Below are 15,773 nucleotides of genomic sequence, written 5' to 3'. Positions count from 1 at the left end.
CAGTACACTGTATAAAGTCCTTAGTGCCTGGGACAACTTTGCTTCAATGGAGCCTTGGCTGCAGGAGGGAAAGAGACAGAGGAGAAGGAGAGAGGGAGGGGTGGAGAAGCAGATGGCTCTTCTCCTGTGTGCCCTGACCCAGAATAGAACCCGGGACTTAGACACACCAGGCTGATGCTCTACCACTGAGTCAACCAGCCAGGGCTCTCTTCTTTTTTAATAGGAAAGAGTGAACAACGAGAAGCTGTGAGAAAGAAGTTAATATTATCATGGTACAAAAAGGCAGTCTCGATATAAAAAGAATTGACAGTGGAGTAGGCTGATTCAAACTTATGTTTGAATTGCTTAGGTTGCTTCCATTTCTCTTACTTGTTCCCAATTGAGAAATAACTCTACTTAGTACCATGGTGTACTGAAGTGGATCACATAGAAAAAAATACAGTTGACCCTTGAACACGGAGGTTAGAGGCCTTGCTTAACTTTTGACTTCTCCCAAATTTCAGCTGTCCCTAGTTATCTGCAGGGGGGTTGGTTCCAGGACCCTCCACAGATGCCAAAATCTGCAGGTGTTCAGGTCCCCAATATAAAACGGCATAGAACAATGTGAACAGTTGGCCCTTGTCATCCATGAATCCCTAACAGTATTTTCACATATACATTATTTTTCTTTATTGGTTTTAGAGATAAAGGAAGGAAGAGAAAGAGAGAGAGAGAAACATGGATTTGTTGTTCAACTTATTTATGTATTCACTGGTTGATTCCTGTATGTGCCCTGACCAGGGATTGAACCAGTAACCTTGGAGTATCAGGGCGATGCTCTAACCAACTGAGCTACTCAGCCAGGGCTCAGACAGTATGTTTGATCCAAAGTTGATTAAGTCCTCAGGTGTGAAAGCTGGGGATGTGGAGGACTGACTGTATATTTATTGAAAATATCTGCATGTAAGTGTTGCTCAAGGGTTAACTGGAGTTAAATTATTGAGCCTTTAAGAGTGCAGGCAGTTCATTTCCACTCATACATCAAGCGCAAACAAGTTACAACTTTTGTTGTAAAAATTTTCTGTAAACTGCGTTGTTTTTATTTACCATGCATCTACAAAGGATCCACCTTCACCACTCAATGGTGATTCCAAGAGCAGCTCAAAAAGCCAATGAAGTTTCCGGGGATCTCTGCTTTCCTGTGTTGAAAATATAAAGTAACAAAACAGGCATCTTATACTTCTGTAAATAAGTCAGATTCTGTTATTTAAAAAAATATAAGATATATTTTTTAAAAAATATAAATAAATAAGCCTAGAGGAAAAAAATCAAATAAAAACTCACAAGTGAGTCAAATTCAAATGTGTTATCATAGCTCATGTTAGAAAGGTTAATGGTAAGAAAATAGATAAATAAATTTTCTTTAAATCAAAGTATACAAGCTATGGACATATTTAATGTCAAAAATAACACTGATAACCTTGTATTGCCTGGCTTTTACTATATATAAGTTACATACGATTTATAATATAACCTAGAAATGTATTACCATGGCTGATAAGATATTATAATTGCTTAAGGTTATCATTCAAAGCTTATTTGAAAGACTAAACGAAATCACTTCTCATTATATTAAGGTGATACAGTAACTATGAACAAAATTTCAAATTCCAAGAGGTATAATGAGATTTCACAGATTGTGAGACAGGGTATAAGTTTGAATAGATCCATTAGACACAAGAGTAAAAAGAAAAACTTACACAGGATGTTGCTATACAAGTTCCCCAGGCATTATAAGTTTCTACTGTAATGTTAGACAATGCTGTTCTAAGCAGAGGGCACAGAAGTTCCCAAAGCTTCTCCACCTACTCAAAACAAAAGACATGGGAAAAAGTTAATGATACACAGAATATTTTTCTTCCTCTTTTCCAGGAAACACACACATACAAACACACACACTGATTCTGCATTTATTTCTTAGAATACCCACATAATCCAGGAAAGTAACTTCACTATATTATCAACATATATACCCAGGTATAAGGTGAACTCCCCTCACCCCCCAAAAAATTATTCAGAAAAGGAGACATCTTACATGATTCCTTATAAAATCATACTACTGAGTTTTCTTTTTAGAATTTTGAATAATATTATATACTAGGCTGAAAAAAATTTCATTATTTCTTCTTCATCTTAAATGAGAGGAGGGGAGAAAGACTTTTGCATGTGCTCTGATCAACATCTACCTGGCAAGCCCCCTACTGGCAATGCTCTGCCCATTTAGGGCTGTTACTAGGCAACCAAGCTATTTTTAGCACCCCAGGCAGAGGCTCCACCCAGCCACTGCCCCTGCCAACTTGCTCCAGCCATCCTCAGTATCCAGAGCCAAATCGCTCAAACCAATTAAGCCATGGCTGCATGACAGAGAAAGAAAGAGAAAAACAGGGGAGGGGTAGAGAAGCAGATGGCCGCTTTGCCTGTGTGCCCTGGCCCAGAAATCGAGCCAGTGACATCCATATGCTGGGCCAACACTCTACCACTAAGCCAACTGGTCACTTCAAAATTTTGTGTGTTTATCAAGGACTTGGTTGAATCCTAACATAGGAAGCGATGACACTTTAATAAAATTTAGTATCTGTCTGAAGTATAATCTGCAAATTCCAAGTTTTGGATTACCACCGATAGTCTTTAAAGAGTGTTCAATTATACAGAGACAGCAAATATGTGTACAGTGTACAGGTGCTGCTCACAGTTTAATGAGAATACAAATCACCTTGAGATCTTGATAAGTGCAGACTGTTTCATTAGATTAGGGTGGGGACCCTTTCCTAACAAGCTCCAAAGTGATGTCCATGCTGCAGGTCCCTGGACTGCTTGTCTCAAAAAGGATGGATACAGAACAAATGGGGAGGAAGGCCTGGGATAAAGTTTCCAGTGGTAGCACCAGGCATTGATTAAAAATAACAACAAGCCTGATGTGTGGTGGTACAGTAGATAAAACGTCAACCTGGAATGCTGAGGTTGCTGGTTTGAAACCCTGGGCTTTCCTTGTCAAGGCACATACAAGAAGCAACTGCTATGAGTTGATGCTTCCAGCTACTCCCCACCCCAACCCTTCTTTCTCAAAAAAAACCAAACAAACAACAAAAAAACCAAAACACTCTCAAAATATAACAATATGACAAGGGTATGTTTGACATGTTTAAATAAAGTTGTTTCATGATATAGGAAAAAAGTAATAATATAAACTACAAATAAATTTATTTAATAAGTGATTTAAATACATAATTAAATTGACATCTTAAAAAGCATTCAGAGGTCTTCTAAAAGTATGTGTAATTAAGTTGGCCAAAACCAGTATTTCTGTCTTTTCTTTGAGGAAATGGTGGCCTAACTTATATTCAGGCATTCTGGACATTTCATCAGGTTATTTTCAGTCTGGTGCATTTTGCTAAGAAACTAACCTTAAAGCAGGTACGTAAAACTAAAATTTACAATTAAAAGGCAGGATATTAAAAAAACCAAAAAACAAAAACGGGAGGTGTCAAACTGAAACCGCTCTAAGAGCAGATTTGAAATGGAGATGAGCGAGGCTAAGGGAAGGGATTTAGGAGAGCCCATGAGCAGCGCTGACCGGTGGACTGCGAGCAACAATGTGGGACCAGTGCTTCAGGACCTTCTTAGTTTTCAAGGGAAACCGAAATCTTTTTCCTATGATACATTCTAATTTTTCCCCTAATGTTGGCAAATAATTCAAAATTTAAAAGATACTGAATATTGGCTATATAACAATGATTTGTAACCAATACTCAAAAGCAATATAGAATTGAACAGTTCATATTTCAAGTATTACTATCTACTGTTGGGAATTACTACATAAATGGAACAGGGAACATGCTGCTGCACAAATACATCACCTTTTCAAATGTCCAATGCTTAGAACCTCTGATTAAACCAGCTATAATTTCTGCAACACATCGCTGGGTGCTTTCATGTGAATCTGCAACCAAACGTTCTAAATGGGGCTTCAGAACTGGCAAAAAGGCATCATCAAAATTTCTGAATATACCCTATAAAAACAAAGAAAAGACAGTTCTTCAATAACTAAAGGCTATCATCTCCATTATAATTATATGCTTATATTTGTTTAGTACATTACTACTGTGTTTTAAAAACCTCCAACAGTTCTCTACCCTACAACTTTGTATTTTAATGTGATATGTAAAATGACAGTATTCTTACCACTTTAGAGGCATTGTTAATCAATATAGAAATTAACAATCTTTCTGACCTTAAAAATATTCCACACTTTAAAAAAATCAAATGAATATAATTTTGTGGGTTTTTGTTTGCTTTAACTTCTAATTACAAATATTAATGATAAATACTAAAAAGCAAGAGTTCTAGGACATTAAGCCAAGATCAATTTGACTAACTTCCAGAGCCATTTTAAATGAAAGTAACAGATGATTAAACTCAAACATTGATCAAACACTTTAAAACATAAGAACCTACAAACTGACAGTCATTAAGCTTTATGAAGAAGGGATATAAAGAAGTTACCTTAAAGAGGCAAAAATGTCGAGGATTAAATTTATCTTTTCCTTTTCTGTCTTCTAAAGATAGAAAAGTAATTAACTGTTCAACAAACTTAGGATCAGAAAAATAATCAAATATAATCTGTTCTGCCTGTAAAGTTAAAAAAAAAAAAAATTCAGTGTTTAAATTTTACACACATGATTCTGAAAACATTAAAATCCTCTGCTTGGGAATTAAAGACTTAATGTTACTGTACCATTTTGTGTGCAATTAGGAAAATGTTCCCAAAATGCAAACCAAATCCCAGCAAATTATTTCCATATTTATAAAACATTAGAAATTAAAAGGTATCCTTTGTTTAGAATCAGAAAATAAAGCTACAATACCAATAACTTAATTAAGGAAGGTAAACTTAAAAGCTATTAATCAACTTTCAAAATGATAAATGTTGTACGAAGATTAAGGAGAGTTTTGCCTTAAATCTACAAACATCTTTTTATTGAGAACCCATCATTTATATGCAATAAAAAACTAAAAGCCAGTCATTATCCCTGCTTTCAAGAACGTTGTTAGCAAACAGAAATGATACAAAGAACAAGCAGCTAGCTAGCTACAAGTAACTAAGTAAATGCAAAGTGGGGCAGTAACTTGAGAGTAACCTTAGATACAAAATGACTCTGGCCAACTGGCCCTAATAAAACATGAGAACAAGGGAGTTGGGCAGGGTGGAGTAAGGGACTACATACACATTTACCAATATTTGACCCAGTGCTATACTGAAATACACAAATTAGGGGAAAAAACATGAACTGAGTTTGGAATGAATCTAAGTCAGATGCATTTGAACCAGGCGTAAGTGTTTTCCCATGGTGAAATGGAATGCTTACCTCTGTCAAATCCTCCCTGCCTCTGCCAAGCTTGGGCTGCTCTTCCACACCAGCATAAACCACCATATTCCTACACAGTAAGAGTTTATATTTGTAATACACATAGAAGAAAATATTAGAGCTTCATGGATACAAAGCATTAGATGGCACTTTGAATGAACTCTAATTAATTAGATGCTAAGTTTGGGGATAGGAGTATATCACTAACAGTCTTGACCTTAAAAATCTATCAGATCATTGTGTCCTTATGAAAAATTATTGAAGTCAACAGTAAGAGACAAATAGTATTTCTCTGGGCTGTTTTAGGCATGTTTAGTATTAATAGGTAGGAATATAATTTAGAGCAGCTATCAACAAATACCTTAGAAGTTTAAGGGAGTCTATGGGTTTCAGTGGAAAAAACAAAAAGGCGGAGGCACAGCATTGGCAGGAGCAACACAAAAAGAGGAAGAGAGAAGAGGAAAAGAGCTGAAGAGTGTGTACTTTTGGTGGCAGAGTCCCTCTAACTGCTTCAAGTGCTTCTGAACATCCCCAGAAATTCAAAGATGATAGAACAAATTATATCAAAGATAACCTGCTTAAGAATAAGGTGCATGGCAAGTTGCAACTTACTGTGGCCAGGTGTAGTATCCCCAGTGAGTTTTTTCCACAAAACAACTTGACTCCCATTCTTTTTTCGTTTTTGGTAGAGTTTTGCTATCATAATGCAACCAATGATTATCAGGCCTATCACCAGCAAGAATCTGAGGGGATTTAGGGTATCCACCTAAGGAAAAGACGAATACATTGATGAACTTAAAATATCCATGTGATAATTATTCTTAACTCTCTATCAATAGGATTAGTGTGGCTCTGTTTTCATAACAGGACTCTCTTAAAATTCTCTCAAGGCAAGACCAACCATATGTATTGAATATATTGGGTATTTCAAAACCAAAGGGGACATGGGATTATCCTCTATAAATAGTGTTGGGATAATATTTGGAGAGAGTAAACCAAGTATGATTCATACTTCATTTTTTCACAAAAATTAAAAGGATTAATTTTGTGACTATTTTTTATATATATGTATTATTTATTCATTTTTAGAGAAAGGAGAGAGAGAGAGAAGGGGGGAAGAGCAGGAAGCATCACTCCCATATGTGCCTTGACCAGGCAAGCCCAGGGTTTTGAATCAGAGACTCAGCTTTCCCAGGTTGACACTTTACCCACTGCACCGCCACAGGTCAGGCATTTTTCTATTTTTTAGGTTTTAATTAGTTTCAGACTTAGAGCTCAAAGAATTCCCATATATTCTTTACCCAGATGCTGCAAAATTTAACATTTCACCACATGTACTCTGACATTACACACACTGACACACTTTTTTCTTTTCTGAGCTATTAAATATTCATTTAACATGGGACTTACAAACATGTTTCAGTGAGGATAAAACAAAATTAGTAGTGGGGAGTATAATGAGCATCTTCCCAGATTTAGCTGCCACCATTTTATAGTGTTCCAAAATAAAGATGGCAGTGTACAGCTATACTCCCCTCAAAAGTGGGGGTGGGAGCAAAGGAAAGATAACTGTTTGAATATCACAGGACTTTTCAGAGATTTAAAAAAAAATGTAGTAATTAAAGGAATAAAAATGACATTTTCCCCCCTCCAAATTCAAATTAGCTTTATTAACGGTAATGGTATTTAAGTCTCTGAAATACAGTTTGATAAATTACTAGTGTAACTGCTTAGTTGGTGAAGTAAGTATCAGACATGTTTGCCCAGAGTGGACAAAAAATATGTGTATAACGACAATACAGAGACTCAATCTATTCACTAGTTTCTACTAAGCCGTTTTCCTTTATAATATTTCATACTTTGATTTAAAATCTTTTTATACTAGGCCCTTGCCCAATAGATCAGTTGGTTGGAGCATCATCCCAACATGCTACGGTTGCAGGTTTGATGCCTGGTCAGGGCACATACAATAACCAACCAATGAATGCTTAAATAAATGGAATAACAAACTGATGTTTCTCTCTCTCTCTTATCCTTTTATCTCTTTTTCTTTTAATATTTTTTTTCCTTTAAGATTTTATTCATTTATTTTAGAGAGGAGTAAGAGAGAGTGAAAGACAGAGAGAGAGAGAGAGAGAGAGAGAGAGAGAGAGAGAGAGAGAAGGTGGGGAGGAGTTTGAACCCCTGGTTCAAATTCATATGTGCCTTGACCAGGCAAGTCCAGGGTTTTGAACCGACGCCTCAGTGTTATAGGCTGATACTTTATCCACTATATCACTATAGGTCAGGCCTCTCTTATCCTTTTATACTTCTATAGTTTGTATAGAAAAATATTTGAGATCAAGTACTATAATTTTATTTTCTTAAGTAAGAAGTGGGGAGACAGAAAGACTCCCGCATGCGCCCCGACCAGGATCCACCCGGCAAGCCCACTAGGGGGCGATGCTTTGCCCATCTGCGTGTTGCTCTGCTGCTCAGCAACTGAGCTATTCTTAGCACCTAAGGCAAGACCATGGAGCCATCCTCAGTACCCGGGCCACCTTGCTCCAATAAAGCCATGCTGCGGGAGAGGAAGAAAGAGAAAGAGAGAAGCCAGAAGAAGAAGAGTGGAGAAGCAGATGGTCGCTTCTCCTGTGTGCCCTGACCAGGAATCAAACCCAGGACTTCCACACGCTGGGCCAATGCTCTACCATTAAGCAAACCGGCCAGGGCCAAAGACTATAATTTAAACTTTCAAAAAAAACTTTCAAAGTCTGCTTGAGAAACACTGTATTTTTACATTTGGTAGTACTTACTGATTTCATAGGGGTTGATGGTCAGCTTTTTATGGGTTCTTTTGAGCTGCTTAAGAATACCAGCAACAGCTGAGATTGCCATCTAGAAAAGAAACAGGTAAGGAAGATGTATCAAAATTTTAAATCTTTTAAATGCTTGCCTGCCTTAATCAAAGCAGAAGCTGGCCTCATTTCTTTCAAAGGCAGATATACCTCACCCAGTGATACCTAGTGGCATAGCCCAGTGATGCTAAATCTGACTTGGAAAGAGTCATTCACAGTTCTTACTCTTGGATGTTCACACTAGTCTCTTCCTAGAAAACTGCTCATTCTTCAAATCTCAGCCTAAACATTTCTTTAGTGTCCTGCTCCATCACATCAGCCTAGGTCAACCCCACCTTGTACCCTACCTCTAATATCTGTGAATAAAACAAAAAGGATGAATCCTCAGCTATCTTTCCCTTTCTATACCTTTGATTAATTTTTCAATCTTTCCCATTAACCTATAAACCTTTCCCCTGCTAATATCCCCAGTGCTGAAATGTCCAGTGTTTAAACATGTCTTTATATATTTGTTAGATGTAGTATCATCTATCAACCAATAGAGGTAGACTTCAAATCAATGCATTCCAAAATACTAAGAGTATCTTGTTTGTAAAGAATTTAAAGGCTCAGGTGAGAGAAAAATTCTCAAACCCAAGATTGTAACTAAAATAAAGTATCTACCTTTCGAACTACAATTGCATCATGGTTGAGATTCTCAATAAAAAAACGTATGGCACGAAGAGGTAATACTCGGTCATCTCTCAAGAGTAGAGACAGAAGCCCAATGCCTATATGTTCAAATTTCCAGGGCCTAAAAGTGGGAGGGAGGAAAAGAAAAATCATAAAACACATTGTTCATAAAACTACTTTAAAAGAGCTGTATTTGAAATATTGTTTCCCATAAAATAAAATACAGTGGCACCTTGAGATACGAGCAAACCAACATGAATATTTTAAGATACGAGCTGCGACTCAGTCTGTATTTTTGTTCAAGATCTGAGCAAAATTCCAAGATACAAGCTGTGATTCGGGAAGCTGCCACTAGTTGGCACACTGGCGCACAGGTCCAGTATCAGCAGCACAACACCAGCATCTCGTTCTTTCTCACGCGATACCCGCAGAATCAAGTCAAATCTTGTGTGCTATACTCATTCTTGCATCATTTTTGCATTTTTCACTAACTTTTTTTGTGTGCTATCATGGGATCGAAGAAAGTGAGTGTAAAGGACAGTGGTGAGAAGAATGATGTCGACAGAAGTAAAGCAAGAAATAATAGAAAAACATGAGTGTGGTGTACGAGTGATTGAACTGGCAAGGCTGTACGACCACAATACATCTACAATTTGTACCATCCTTAAACAAAAGGATGCCATAAAAAGCGCAAATCCAGCAAAAGAAACTACAATTCTGTCCCAATTAAGGACAAATATCCATGAAGAAATGGAGAAGCTTCTGCTGGTGTGGGTGAAAGAGAAAGAGCTGGCAGGAGATACAGTGATGGAGACTGTATATGCAAAAAGGCATGTATTATTTATAGCAACTTGAAGAAAGAACCATCAACCTCAAAAGAGGCAGCACAGTAAGATCTGTTTAAGGCAAATCACAGCTGGTTTGAAAATTTCAAGAAGAGATCTAGCATCCACTCGGTGGTGAGGCATGGTGAAGCTGTGAGAGCTGATGTTAAGGCAGCTGAGGAGTACATCGCACGTTTTGCTGCGCTTATCACAAAGGAAGGCTACATCCCCCAACAAGTGTTCAGCTGTGACAAAACAGGATAGTTTTGGAAAAAAAATGCCCCGTAGGACTTTCATCACCGCACAGAAGAAGCTGCCAGGCCATAAACTCATGAAGGACCGTCTGACCCTTACATTGTGTACAAATGCTAGTGGTGATTGTAAAGTAAAGCCATTGCTAGTGTATCATTCTGAAAATCCTTGAGCCTTTAAGACTCAAAAGATTCTTAAAGAAAAACTGCAGGTTATGTAGCGCACCAATGCTAGGGCATGGATTATGTGGCAGTTTTTTATTGAATGGGTAAATCTCATCTTTGGTCCTGCAGTGAAGAAATACCTTCAAGAAAATAAACTCCCGATGAAAGCATTACTAATCTTTGATAATGCTCCAGGCCACCCATCTGGTCTTGATGCTAACATTCTCGATGAGTTCAAATTCATGAAAATCCTCTACCTCCCACCCAACATGACTTCAATCTTGCAACCTATAGAACAGCAGGTCATTTCCAACAGATGATGCAACATTTGGAGCTTCTGCAAGAAGTTGGTAGTGAGGAGGAGGTAGAGTCGGAAGAAGAAATTTCTACAAGTGAAATTAAAGACAAGCTGGCAATGTGGGAGAAGCTTTCAAGTTTCATTGAACAGAAACACCCAGAAAAAGTTTCAATTGGTCGTGCTTCAGCACTTTTTAATGACACTTGTTTGTCACATTTCTGTAACATTTTAAAAGGCAGGCAAAAGCAAACCCTCTTTGAATAGATTTTTATTCAAAAGTACTGGAAGTGAAAGTTCTGAAAGTGCAGCCAAAAAGGCAAAAACAGGTGATTGATGATTAAATGAAAAATACATAATGTTAAGCTTAGGTTAAGTTTAAAGTTAACAAAGTGCATTTTTTTACAATTAAGTTTTTGTGGTTTCATTTTAAGTAAAGAAAGTGGTTTTAGTTTTGTTTAAAGTAAAGAAAATGGAGTTTTAGTTTACATTTCGTGTTAAGAAAATGCAGTTTTAGTTTACATGTCTACAGTACCTGCATCCCTTCCTCCCTCCCTCCTCCTCCACCATTCACCTCCATTAGCTGCACTCGCCTGTCTCCAAGTAAGAATACAGTACTAAATAACACTTTTTTCTTTTATTTCATATATTTTGTTATGCATTGATAAAGTATACATGTGTTTCTTAACTAAAAACATGTCTTTTTTCATAATTTAGGATGGTTTGGGGATGTTTCACAGGGCTGGAATGAATTAAATCTATTTCAGTTATTTTAAATGGGAGAAATTTGTTTGATATACAAGTCGACTGACTTAGGAGCTCGGTTACGGAACGAATTAAACTCGTATCTCAAGGTACCACTGTAAGTATTTTGAAGAACACTGCTCCTATCATTAGGCCCAAATTTCCCTCTTAATCTTGTAAATTCATGAGCTAGACCATAATATTCTGTGATATGTTCTTTCATGGCCTCCAGGGCAGAAACCTCCTGTAATACTTAAGATAAAAGCTTTGAGAACTTCATCCCATTATATCTTCTAAATATTTTTTTAAGCAAAAGAGAAAGATGAGAAGCATGAACTCATAGCTATTGCACCTTAGTTGTTCAGTGATTGCTTTCTCATATGTGCTTTGACCAGGGAGCTCCAGCTGAGCCAGTGACCTTGAGCTCAAGCCAGCGACCAGGGGGTCATGTCTATGATCCCATGCTCAAGCTGCTGACCTTGGGGTTTGGAACCTGGGTCCTCAGCATCCCAGGCCGACACTTCTTTCACTGCACCACCACCTGGTCAGGCTAAATAAAAATTTTAAACCCCACCCTCTAAAAACATTTTGAGAATTAAAAAAATATATATATATATACACACATTGTACTTACAGATTTCTCTGCTCCACACCATCTAGCAAAGTTTTCACCAAATTTTCATAGTTCCTTAAAAATAAAATTCAGGTGAGGTACTGTTTTAACACAATACAAAGACAAACATCAGACAATGTACTATAAATTCAAATTCTGGCCAGATGCACCCTCTCTCACTGGTGAGAAGCAAATCAGAGTAGAAGCAGGTGGATGAACAGAGACTCTGGGAAAAGAACATGAAGGGGACAAAGAGAGCCAAAAGGAGTGCTACATACACTGAGCAACTCAACTGTGTTCCTGAATGGACGTTCTGAAATAAAATTGTGAGCGGTAATCAATTAGTTAGGAGTCTTCTGCCCGCATGGCACTCCATGTATATGCATAAGGTAGGCTACTATATAAAAGCTTATTTTTATATAGACTTATTAGGAAGAAGTTAATAAGCATATTCCTAAGGTAAAGAAACAAATCAAGATAGAAAGGCCTCTGCTTGAGTTTTATCACTGAAATGCTAAACAGTTTACTAATATATCCTGATACCAAATTTGTATAAATCTGATAAAAAAGTAATTATTCTTAGAGCTATGAAGAGATAAATGAGTTGAACCTGATTTAAGATTCAATGACTGATATGGGCACTTAAAAATCAAAGAGAACTGGCCCTGGCCGTTTGGCTCAGTGGTAGAGCGTCGGCCTGGTGTGCAGAAGTCCCGGGTTCGATTCCCGGCCAGGGCACACAGGAGAAGTGCCCATCTGCTTCTCCACACCTCCCCCTCTCCTTCCTCTCTGTCTCTCTCTTCCCCTCCTACAGCCGAGGCTCCACTGGAGCAAAGATGGCCCAGGCGCTGGGGATGGCTCCTTGGCCTCTGCCCCAGGCGCTAGAGTGGCTCTGGTCACAACAGAGCGACGCCCCGGAGGGGCAGAGCATCGCCTCCTGGTGGGCATGCCGGGTGGATCCCGGTCGGGCGCAATCGGGAGTCTGTCTGACTGTCTCTCCCCATTTCCAGCTTCAGAAAAAAAAAAAATAATAAATAAATAAAAAATAAACTATAGCCTGACCAGGCAGTGGCGCAGTGGATAGAGCATCGGACTGGGATGTGGAAGACCCAGGTTCGAGACCCCGAGGTCACCAGCTTGAGCACGGGCTCATCTGGTTTGAGCAAAAAAAGCCCACCAGCTTGAACCCAAGGTCGCTGGCTCCAGCAAGGGGTTACTCGGTCTGCCAAAGGCCCGCGGTCAAGGCACATATGAGAAAGCAATCAATGAACAACTAAGGTGTTGCAGCGCGCAATGAAAAACTAATGATTGATGCTTCTCATCTCTCTCCATTTCTGTCTGTCTGTCCCTGTCTATCCCTCTGACTCACTCTCTGTCTCTGTAGAAAAAAAAAAATCAAAGAGAATTCACACTGCAAAAAAGATACAATATTAAGATAACATTAAGATGGTGTTTCCCAACTCCCTAGCAAAAAGTGACCATTGGGAATTCTTCACAATGATTATTTCCTAACATTTTTGTAACTTTTTTCAGAATCAGTGTGCAAATTTTACTACATGGCTATGGTTCACCTATATTTTAGAGATATTTAAAACCTACTATCTATAATGTAATCTATTTTGACAAATAGGCATTTATAATTTACCTTAGGGCATCAGCATTCTTTTCTTGTTGGCGTTTATGTCCTTCTTTTATTTCTTCTGAGCTAAGCATTTTCTGGTTGATGGAGGGGTTTTCTGATTGTTGAAGTAATTTTGCTATTCCGACACATGACTTTGGAATCTTATTAAAAAGAAAAGCCAGGGGGGAAAATGAAGCACTGACATGCTATAGCTTGGGTGGATCTGGACAGCATTATGCTAAGTGAAAGAAGTCACACACAAAAGGTCACATATTGTATGAGTCCATTTTTATGCAAATATCCATACAGGTGAATTCACAGAGAAAGAAAGGAGAAGAATGGTTTCCAGGGGCTACAAGTATGGGGGAATTGGGAAGAAATTGTTGCTGGGTACAGGGTTTCTTTTTGACTGATAAGAACATTTTGGCATTAGAGTACTGATAGTTGTACAACCTTGTGACTATACAACTAAAATTAAAAGGATGAACTTTTTCGAATGTGAATTACATTCCAATAAAAAAATATTTTTCAAGATGGCTTACTCTGCCTGACCTGTGGTAGCACAGTAGATAAAAACGTTGACCTGAAATACTGAGGTCACCAGTTCAAAACCCTGGACTTCCCTGGTCAAGGCACATATGGGAGTTATGCTTCCTGCTTCTCCACCTCCCTTCTCTCTCCTCTCTAAAAAATGAATAAATAAAAATCTTAACAACAACAACAAAAAAGATGGCTTAATCTAATGACAGTTGCAAATAGCACAACTGTTTTATAGAAAAGGAATACATTTAGAGCAGTGATTTTTAAACCAGAGGATGGATGTCAAACATAACCACTCCTTAAATATCATCAATTCTTTGAAAAACATGAAGCCACATATATACAGGGAATTATGGTAAATGCAACAATGAAGCAACCTCATGGAGGAAAAAATCCTAGCTCTTTCCTGGCTATGCTCCAACCTCCTACTCCACCCTATCTACACTAATGATCACAAAAGAAATAGAAAACAATTATTTTTAAAATAAACATTAGAATCAATTATAAAGAATATTATTATTGAAAAAAAGACCAAAAAAAAGCATTTTAACAAGGCACTATTTCCATAATCTGAATTACAAAATGGCTGTTTACCATGAAGTCCAAGCCAATTGTTTCATACTGACGATGAATCTTTTCTGCAAGATCATCAAAGAGTCTCACTATTGATGGTTTTTCCAGGGACATTGCTTTGCTAAGACCTGAAGAAACAATTGCTGGCCAAGTCTGTACAATACAGTCCCAATCATGAAGGTTTGCCAAGCATACACCACTGTGATTTCCGAGGAGACAATACAAGGCACCCTGCAGGGAAAATATAATTAATATGAGAACTAAGAAGCATTGTTTAGATGTAGCCAAATGGCCTGCATAAGGTTTGTCAATTTACTAAACACTGACTACTTAAATACTTGATATTGTTTAATAAAAAAAAGGTTCATGTATTTAACATGTTACTTTTCAAAATTTGAACCTGACATCTAGTTGTCATCCAGTAATATTTTCTCAAAGTCATTTACTAGAGGGTTAGCTCAAAGAATGGCTATGAAGATAATATAAAAATAAGGATGTTGTTTGTAGGACACAGCTTCCATTCCAATACTCATGTACTACAACTGTATCATAAAGGTCATGAACTGTGCCACTCTTAGTATTTTAAGGCATAATGTTTGGAACAATTTCTAAAATAGTACTTCATATCTCTTTGCTTTGTATTTTCCTAAGTATATAAAAATTAGATTACTTAATTATACTGTGTATTTTCTACTCATCAAAATTTAATTATTCAGAATGACTCTGGTGACAGTAGGTATCCCTTTTGAATGAAAGTATAGATATTAATACCAAAACATTTTGTTATTATGTGAACATTCACCATAACTAAATTCCAATCTGTCTTCTTACCCACCTGACACTCTACTCCTCTTTACAGGTTCTCATAAGACCACTGTTAAACTCAATTTTACTGATCTAAATAACATTTTTCAACTTTGATATTACTTTTCTGATTTTGTCCATTAACTGCTCTCAGCAAGATCAATAACATACCACTCTTAAATTATACCTCTACACTGGGGGACAGCAAACTTCCATGAAGGGTCAGGTAGGAAATAGTTGGCCATACAGTGTCTGTTGCAACTACTCATCTCTGCCATGCTAGCATGAAAACAGCCACAGACAATACAGAAAGGAACGGACATGACTGTGTTTCAATAAAACTTTACTTAAAAAAACAAGCGACTGAGCCCAAGCCATAGTTTGCTGACCTGTCCTGACAGGCTCTTTGAGAAACATGTTTAGCTCTCA

The 15,773-nt window shown here is 37.6% G+C and overlaps 1 protein-coding gene across 2 annotated transcripts in view; it reads right to left on the bottom strand.

Annotated features, from left to right (window-relative positions):
* PSME4 (proteasome activator subunit 4) overlaps positions 1 to 15,773 on the bottom strand; it is a 111,845-nt gene that overhangs the window by 22,188 nt on the left and 73,884 nt on the right. For both annotated transcript variants that reach the window (XM_066378269.1, XM_066378270.1), the window contains exons 28-38: positions 14,562 to 14,771; positions 13,452 to 13,588; positions 11,828 to 11,881; positions 8,906 to 9,035; positions 8,201 to 8,282; positions 6,018 to 6,171; positions 5,406 to 5,475; positions 4,543 to 4,668; positions 3,897 to 4,049; positions 1,740 to 1,844; positions 1,087 to 1,178 (exon numbers count right to left, since the gene is read on the bottom strand). In XM_066378269.1, the coding sequence (XP_066234366.1) occupies positions 1,087 to 1,178; positions 1,740 to 1,844; positions 3,897 to 4,049; positions 4,543 to 4,668; positions 5,406 to 5,475; positions 6,018 to 6,171; positions 8,201 to 8,282; positions 8,906 to 9,035; positions 11,828 to 11,881; positions 13,452 to 13,588; positions 14,562 to 14,771 (1,313 nt within the window). The remainder of the gene's footprint in view (positions 1 to 1,086; positions 1,179 to 1,739; positions 1,845 to 3,896; positions 4,050 to 4,542; positions 4,669 to 5,405; positions 5,476 to 6,017; positions 6,172 to 8,200; positions 8,283 to 8,905; positions 9,036 to 11,827; positions 11,882 to 13,451; positions 13,589 to 14,561; positions 14,772 to 15,773) is intronic.

Source organism: Saccopteryx leptura, chromosome 3 (genome assembly GCF_036850995.1).
Source record: "Saccopteryx leptura isolate mSacLep1 chromosome 3, mSacLep1_pri_phased_curated, whole genome shotgun sequence".
Classification (NCBI taxonomy): Eukaryota; Metazoa; Chordata; class Mammalia; order Chiroptera; family Emballonuridae; genus Saccopteryx; species Saccopteryx leptura.
Note: the sequence above shows the minus strand (reverse complement) of the source record. Positions and strands in the feature narration are given on the sequence as shown.